General features: G+C 45.9%; 1 protein-coding gene across 1 annotated transcript in view; it reads right to left on the bottom strand.

The window, feature by feature from the left end:
* The window catches only part of matcap2 (microtubule associated tyrosine carboxypeptidase 2), a 16,070-nt gene extending 8,972 nt beyond the window's left edge, over positions 1 to 7,098 (bottom strand). Inside the window, exons 1-3 of the mRNA XM_076301043.1 lie at positions 6,831 to 7,098; positions 4,168 to 4,883; positions 1,189 to 1,332 (exon numbers count right to left, since the gene is read on the bottom strand). Of these exons, the coding sequence (XP_076157158.1) occupies positions 1,189 to 1,332; positions 4,168 to 4,883; positions 6,831 to 6,858 (888 nt within the window). The 5' untranslated portion in view covers positions 6,859 to 7,098. The remainder of the gene's footprint in view (positions 1 to 1,188; positions 1,333 to 4,167; positions 4,884 to 6,830) is intronic.
* Between the last annotated feature and the right edge of the window lie 1,305 nt (positions 7,099 to 8,403).

The following is an 8,403-nucleotide window of genomic DNA, read 5'->3' on the forward strand; positions in this document are numbered from 1 at the left end:
GTCGCCGACATTCAAAGCATATGCGGTTATATTTCACAACTTTTGCTAAGTAGGCCTAGCCTACTGGGAAACGCTGGCAAGCAAGCTGCTGGCAGATATTACAGGTAGGCTATTATAACTTAAGACAGATATTTTCTTCCCTAGGCTAGGCCAGCAACACACGCTGGAAAGATCAACTTAACATACCGGTATACAGTATTTCCTCCTGATTGCGAAGCACTGCACATAATTTCACCAGCAGTCTTCGCGTCCATAGTTTGTGAAACGATGCTGCGTCCGAGCAAAGACTTTAGATGCCAAGCGCAACTCCAAAAAGGAGAACAAATAAACGTCCGGCTTGAGGCTGCGCCGGACGCCGGACAGGGCTTTTAAAATCCATATGTCCGGCCTAAATTCGAACATATGGCCAACCTATCGCTAACTGGCTTACCAACTCTTTCTCCCGCTCATTCTACCGTAGGCTCCCTCATTCCACGTAGGCTACCCTGTCTATCTCTCAGGCCTCAGCTACACCACGAAAACGCCAGGCATATTATTTTGTACATAGGCCTACTGTATTATTACCGTTTTCACACCTTTAACCAAACCCGTGAAAAACATCTTCACTCTGCAACCACTACACTTCCTCCCGTAGCCTAATAGCCTATCACGTATACAATTGCGTTTTAAATACACGAAACTGGATGGAGACATCACTCGCTCTCTTGCACTCGCTGGCGGTCCCATACGCACATTTAATACCTCTCTTTCGAAAATTCAGTTGTAGCCTATTTAAGACTTTTTAAGGATCCTCGGGAACCCTGCTTTCTGAATGAAATAGTCTGACCTTCTCCATGAATTTTAATTCTATTAACTATGCGCTTCTTCGTTGGTGTTCAGACGTTTCTTCTTCCTGTCGGCAGACTGGGAATCGAAAGTAGGAATCGAAATTTAAACTTTTGAACGATTCCGGGAAAATCGCAAAGATAGTCCCGGTTCCAACCAATACTCGATATTCGATACCCAAGCCTACCCACATGCCCACGCCCACACACACACACACTGCTGCTGCACTCTGTCCAAAACTGTCTGTATCTCCTGAAGGGAAGTTAGCTCTGAGGCACATTAAATCAATAGTAATTTTGTGTAATGTGGTGTGTGTGGTGTGTGTGTGTGTGTGTGTGTGTGTGTGTCTCTGCACTGTCTCACCTCCCCAAGACATCCCTCCTTCTCCATGTACTTCTTGACCTGGTACCAGATGCGGCTCTTGGTCAGTAGACTGCCCCCTGTGGCCTGCTCAAACTTTTCATAGTTGCCGTACTTCAGCAAGGCCAGCTCCATGATCCGCACTGCCTGCACAGCACAACACAACAGGCCAGAGATGGCAAAACAAACAAACAGGTGAAATGGTTATAACCAACAGTGTTGAACACGTTGACACAGTAGTAAGGATTATATTTCACATTTAGCACACCATAGGACATTATTTCCTTACATGTGTAGTAGGTCTGCATGTGCTTTCTGAAATTGCTGCACTTTGTGTTCCTCTATTATTTACTGGCTCCCAACACGTGCAGTCCTAGCACCGCCGGTTCTATTAGCATCGCTCCCTTTACATTATTAGATCATTATTACATAACTGGTCCTATGATTACCCCACGCCTGAGTTCCTCCACCCCTAAAAGCCCTGTGCTCAGTGGTAATGATCCCTCTTCCTTAACTCTCTCCCCACATTTGTCTTCTCAGGAGATGCTCGGGCTGACGGAACCACAACAGATCCCGATGGAATGTGGCGTGTAGAATGGAATGCGGAACACGGAATGTCTCTCTGTGTCTCTGTGTGCAGTGGGATGCAGGCTCTCTGGCCTTGGGGCCTCGAGGCGGTCAGCTCTCCTGCATAACCAATGCTGACCACCACAGATCATTAACCAAATCACTTACAGTGCCATTGCATTGCCTCCCATGGTCAACCAGCTAGTACTAATACTAGTTAATAGCTGATGGCTTGGTCAGATTACACGATTTCAGCCCCATTTTGCCAGCGTCGTGCCCGAATATGAAAGATCGGGAATGACTCTGCAGGACTTGGAGGAATGCGTCTTGTTATGTGACATACTCAATGGCCAGCGATTTATTATCTGTGATGAGCTGAGATCCCATGAATAAAAGTCGAACATGTCAGAATAAGGGGGAATCTCCTATGACACTATGATGACACACAACCCGAACAATACAGGATCTTGTACTGTGGCCAACCTCCTGACCAAGATGCGGCAAGAATTTATGGTTCTATGCTCGCCTAGTCTGACATGGTCAATCCTAAAAGACCATTGTGGAAGACAAAAAAAATATGCAATCTGACCCAGACATAAAACCAGTAGTACTAAGATAGGGCATCAGGTTTACTGAGGGTTTGTTACTGACTTTTAATGATTTAATGTGAAGAATTAAATCAGGCAGTGCCTTCCCATATGTGCTTCCTCGTTGCATGCATAATCCATATAATTGAGAGCTGGGTCTGGGTCAAGAGAAGAGGAGGATAGAATGGGATTGAGGAGGAGAGGAAAGAGAAGAGGAGAAGAGAGGAAGACCGCCTCTTGGGATCCTTTTACCCAGTTTACTGCTCAGACTTCTCTTGTCCCCCCCCCAACACTGTATGTGGGTGACAACCTGAAACTACCAGAAAGATCCGCTGCCACCTCTCCCCACACAACGCTGATGTCACAGTCACACAGGAACTGTAAACAGAACAATGGGAACCATAGCAACCCAACTGTTCTGACTAACATTCCAATAGGTCACTCACTCTGCAGGGGAAAATCAAACCATTCACCTGAAGTGACTGAGAAGAATGACTGTGGCTAAGGTTTCTTGCTTGTTTGAATGCTCTTTGTTGTAATATTGATAAAAAAAAGGAAGGTCTGCAATGGCCCAGATAAGTCTCAAAATCAGCGGACCGAGTAAAATCTGTGGGTGTCAATGACAAGAGAGTGGGAACCTCCTCACTGGGTTCAGTGAGTTCACCACCAAACTGTTCTTTCACATTCACAGCCATGCAGCTTCAAGTTCAAATGAAAAGAACACAGATACTCTGGCTGAGTTAAACTTGGTCTTTCCTAGGCCAGATTATCCAGTTCTGTTTCCCCAGAGATCATCTAGCTGTCACCTTAAGCTGTAATGATACGGTGGTGTTCTGACCTCTGCGTGGCTCAGCTGTTCTCGCTGCGTTGCGTAGCTGACTGTTCTGCCAGATCACTCTGCTGCGTTTAGCAAAGGCTGATCGATCGCACTACTCCACTCAGACACACAGATAACTTAATCTGTTTGTCCAGTCTTGCCCTGTGACTGGGCATCTCTGCGGTCTCCTCTCTGCCGCCCACTGTGTCTCTGGATGCACTGCCTAATAAGTGGATGTAATGCACACATAAACAGTTTCTTTTTTTTTTGGGGGGGGGGGGGCTTTTTGCCTTTGATTGCAACAGGACCATAGTGATTGACAGGAAATTAGTGAGAGAGAGAGATGGGAGATGAGATCGACCCAGGGGACCCAGGGACCAGTGTGCCCAGGTGAATGGAGAGATGGATCCGCTCTACCTGTGCCCAGGTGACTGGAGAGATACAGTAGTACTCAGTTTGGCAGCAAGCAAGGGAGCAGGAGGAAGGTGAAAGACAGGAGGCAGGGGATGAGGAGGAGGGTGAGACACAGATCAGTCACTCTCAGGTTGGCACAGACTGAAGCTCTAAGGTTGGCACAGATCAGATGATCTTACGTTGGCACAGACTGGTGGCAGACTCACTGACACCTGTAGCCACTAGCCAGGTGAGAGAGAGATGTTGTTCGTCTTGGCAGGAACAAAGTGATGAGGGTGAAAAGCAGGTCAGGGAGGAGGAAGAGGAGGAGGGTAAGACACAGATCAAATGTTCTAAAGCACAGACTGAAGCTCAGAGAGGTTGGCAGAGGTCAGACGCTCTCACTGAAGCCTGCAGGATTACAGGTCTGGCAGAAAAACATGAAGAGGGGTAGAGGTCAAGGCTGCCTGTTGTAGTGGACAACCAGTAGCCAGTAGGGTGTAGCTCAGCCATTGTAGTCAGGGCAATTGTGTGTGTATGTGTGTGTATGTGTATGTATGTATGTGTCAGTGCGAGAGTGTGTGTGTGTGTGTGTGTGTGTTGGGGGGCATTACTTACCTGTGTGAGGAAGCGGTCAGAGGCGTTGTTGTGTTTGGCGATCACCTGAGAGGACACGGGGTTGCTGTACTCAAACTGTGGGTTGTAGCTGTAGTTGGACTTGAAGAACTTGAGCTTCTCCTTCTCCACGTTGGCGGGCTTGATGGCGGTCAGGATGCACAGCTTCTTGATGGAGTTCTCCCCGTCACGTGCACTGCCATTCTTGGCCAGCAGGGGCAGCTTGGTGGTGGCGCGCGGGGAGCAGCTCTTGCGGGACTGGACGGCAGGACGCGGGGACAGGCCCATGGTGCTCCCCGACACTGTGATGCTCTGGCTGGGCTTGAGGCCGCCGACGCCACTGCCGGTCTGGAAGATGGCCTGGCTCTGCCGCGCGTCTCCGCACCCCTCCGCAGACAGCAGCATCAGGGAGCCAGCGGCGGTGCTGGTGGCGCGGTGGCTCTTCTCTCCGCGCCCCGACGTACCCGACGCGCCCGGCCCGGCCACGGAGCCACATCGCGGTGCCCGCCGCGGCCAGCGGTACGGGGAGTGTTTGGGGCTCTGCTGCTCGTCGTCCTCGCTCTGCAGCAGCACGGTGAAGCTGCGGGTGCCAGTGGTCAGGAGGTCCTTGAGCATGCCGGACGACAGGCGCTCCAGGCACAGCTGGCTGGGGCTCAGGGGCTTCTCCAGTGCCAACACGTGCTTCTTAGTCTGCTCCAGCTCTGGCCAGTGCAAACGCTCTGAGTAGGGAGAGAGAGAGAGAGAGAGAGAGAGAGAGAGAGAGAGAGTGGGGAAGAGAGAGAGGAATAATAAGAGTGTAAATGAGAATCAGACACAGAGAGAGAGGAAGACCGAGAGGGCACATGAGAAAGAGAGAGAGAGAGAGAGAGAGAGAGAGAGAGAGAGAGAGAGAGAGAGAGAGAGAGAGAGATAATGCATGGGTAATGTGAGATGTTTACCTTAAGCTGAGGCTTAAAAAAGGGAGTCCCATTATTTCCTGGACGAGTGTGTTCTATCTCTACTTGAACAGACTAATCCTCTTATTCAAACAGGGAAGGAGAGAGGGAGAGCGAGAGAGAGCATGACTGAGAGGAAGAGAGAGGAAGCAAGTAGGTGTATGTAAGTGAGATAGAGAGAGGACAGGAACGATGTCTTTGGCCCGTTTCTGTCAGAAAAACAAGCTGGCACTCTGACACCGGCTCTCTGAACACCCCACACTCAAGAGGGTCTCTTTGTGGTGACAGTGTCCCATGTCTCATTAGGTTTTCAAAGCAACACAGCTCTCATGCGCTGTCCCAAACAATAACAGCTCCCCGGTTCCTTCATGTTCAGACACACACACACACACACACACACACACACACACACACACACACACACACACACACACACACACACACACACACAAGGTAACACTAACTCAGCTTCAAGCAGCATCTATTATACCCGTGCTGTGGATATGACAGTGGATGTGACAGCGTGGATGCATCTATTTTTAGTCGATGCTACAGCGGATATGATGTAAGCGTTTTTCTCCTGCTTCACTGGCCACTAGGTACATATATTCCATGGGTAGTCTAGTCATTATAAAGTGATCTTGATGTTTGTGGACAGAGGAGAATAGGAGCAAGAAGAGCCAGTGAGTGAGAGAGGTAGAGAGACAGAGAGAGAGAGAGAAAGTGAATGTGAGAGAGAAAGAGAGAGAGAGAACGTGAATGTGAGAGAGATAGAGAGAGAGAGAGAGATAGAGAAAGAGAGAGCATAGACTGGACTGGAGAGCCTCAGTGCCAAGGGGCCCCAGGCGGCAACACTGCCAGCTGAACTGCGCTGCTCTGCGCTCCGGCTGGCATGCAGTACCAGTGCGGTGGAAGAGAGGGCACCCACAGAACACTAATGACTGAGCCTCCGCCGGCACCAGACAGGAGGAACACTTAACGCTGGATCCACTTCCATTTAGAGATGACCTGGCTAAACTTTCAAAAGGGCACAATCAAGTGGTTGGAGCTCTGTTTAGAAAATAATTTCGTGAATCATGAATCATGACATCAATTTGATTACAGAAGCATGGTAGGCTATAATTTCAGGTCATTACACGATACTGGTTCTGAGTTCGATATGAAAAAGTATTCTGATGCATTGTTCTTCCGCTTGGATGAATCGATCTGAGGCTTTTAACAGCGGATAAAAAAAACATGTAAAACAGTCGGCTGAAATATTTTTCTGATATCGAAGAGTCCCCCTGTACCATCTAAAACACATGAACTACGAAACATTAAGTGGAGGTTGACTACACAACCACATTTATTGTTATGTCAAGGTCCACAACATCCACAGCATTTAGACAAGACAGGACAAGACATTAGCTCTTTTTCATTTATTCTGTCAACACGGAGTCTATGTGGACTGACATTATCCACTATAATGAGTTCAAAATTGCACAACACGACAATGAACTAGGTAACATTGAAAACCTCCTGAACATCCTTGGGTATAGTTACATCGTTATAACACTCGTTCAAATATAATTGAAGAAAGAATAACCCAATAGTTTTCATAAGATTACATTGCCTAAACACTGTGTTGTTTGTGACAGCTTGATCACTGGACTGTTGGATTTAAACACTTTACTCTAGATGCAAGAGGGATACAAAATACTTTCTGAAAATGCATAATGAAAAAATACATACCAGTAACTTTGATGGATTCAAGCATCATCTTACTCCTTGGATGTCTACCTCGATAACTAGCCTACAAGACAGAGAACACGATCTCGCCAGCTAGCGTGACGTAAAACTCTTTCAGTGGTGCTCCTGTACCCTGTATAATAGCTAAAGTAGCTAAATAACTTAGCTAAAATCGACAACGACACAGCTAGCAAGACAACGATGACAAAAGCTTGCTAGCTGGTAGTAGATGTCTTCATTCGGACCGATTCCCAAATGAAGACATAGTTACTGAACACACAGCAACAACAGCAGTTGCAAAGGACTTTGCAGCTGCACCTTGAATGATTTGACTGACAGAGCGAGAAGGCACGTCTTGTTGCCATGATACACAATTACGTCACATAGAAACAGTCACTTCCACGTCACATCCGCTCCTCTGAAGCACAGGTAGATGATGAGGCAAAGGTACATAAAGCAGGCAAAGTCTTTGTCTAATGAATGAAATCAGAGACTTTATAATGCCTTAAGGACTTTGCTGGAACTAGAGGAACCGAATACATTTTCATTTTACTCCCCAATGAGTTTGTCTACTCCATTTAAACCTCAAGCTACCACCATGCCAGTATTTTATCAATGGTTATGGTTATTGTTAAGATTCAGCAGACACTTTTGTTAAAATCGACTTACAAATAAAAACCATACAACCGTTAAAAATGAGCAGGGGATGGTTTTGAAATGTTGAACTACATTAAGGAACATAGCAATAACAGACAATACAATGTCAATGCAATAAGCCTAACCTAATGAAAATAAACAAATACCATAATATACAAAAAAACCCTCTATTAATCCATAACCATAACAATCTATCCACCCACTTTACAAGAAGGGGTCTGCCCAAATGTATTTGTCTATGTTTTTCAAGTTACTAATATGCTGTAATTTGGATAATGTAGGTATAGGCTACTAATACTTTCAAATTGTGTAAACAGTGACATTATGGTTCCCTTTTACATCTATGTATGTCTTGGTCAAAGGCCTACAGCAAAGCAATGACAATGTGCACATGGAAACTGCTACTGATGCAGCCTAATGTTTTTCAAGCAATGAATACAATGCAACACACAGTGGATATAATAATTAAAGTATTGAGTGAACACACAGTGAATATAAATATCAATGCACAAAGCATAGATATATATACTGACTTTCGGTATATATATATATATATATATATATATATATATATATATATATGTGTGTACACAAAGAATAAAGTAGGCCTATATTGACTAATAAATAACACCTGTGAAAATGATATTGTCTGCAACATTGGCAACTTTTTGACAGACAACATAACAAAGCATAATATATTATACTAATAAAACAGCTGTTCTGATTTGAAGATAGCAGTGACTGAACAGAACCCTATGGGAAAATCCAGTAGCCTATATAGGCTCTGGGAAAACCTATGCAATGGCGCCCTCTATACTAGCAAAGCTGATGCTATCCATCTCAAAAAATCCGCAAATTACCGATCATTCCATTGATGTGAAATGATAGTTTCAGACTAGGTTTTATAAATCCCAGATTT

This window comes from Alosa pseudoharengus, unplaced genomic scaffold, assembly GCF_046254945.1.
Source record: "Alosa pseudoharengus isolate Yale_2024_CS ecotype anadromous, Long Island Sound unplaced genomic scaffold, YU_APseudo_1.1 YU_APseudo_1.1_scf_23, whole genome shotgun sequence".
Lineage (NCBI taxonomy): Eukaryota > Metazoa > Chordata > Actinopteri > Clupeiformes > Clupeidae > Alosa > Alosa pseudoharengus.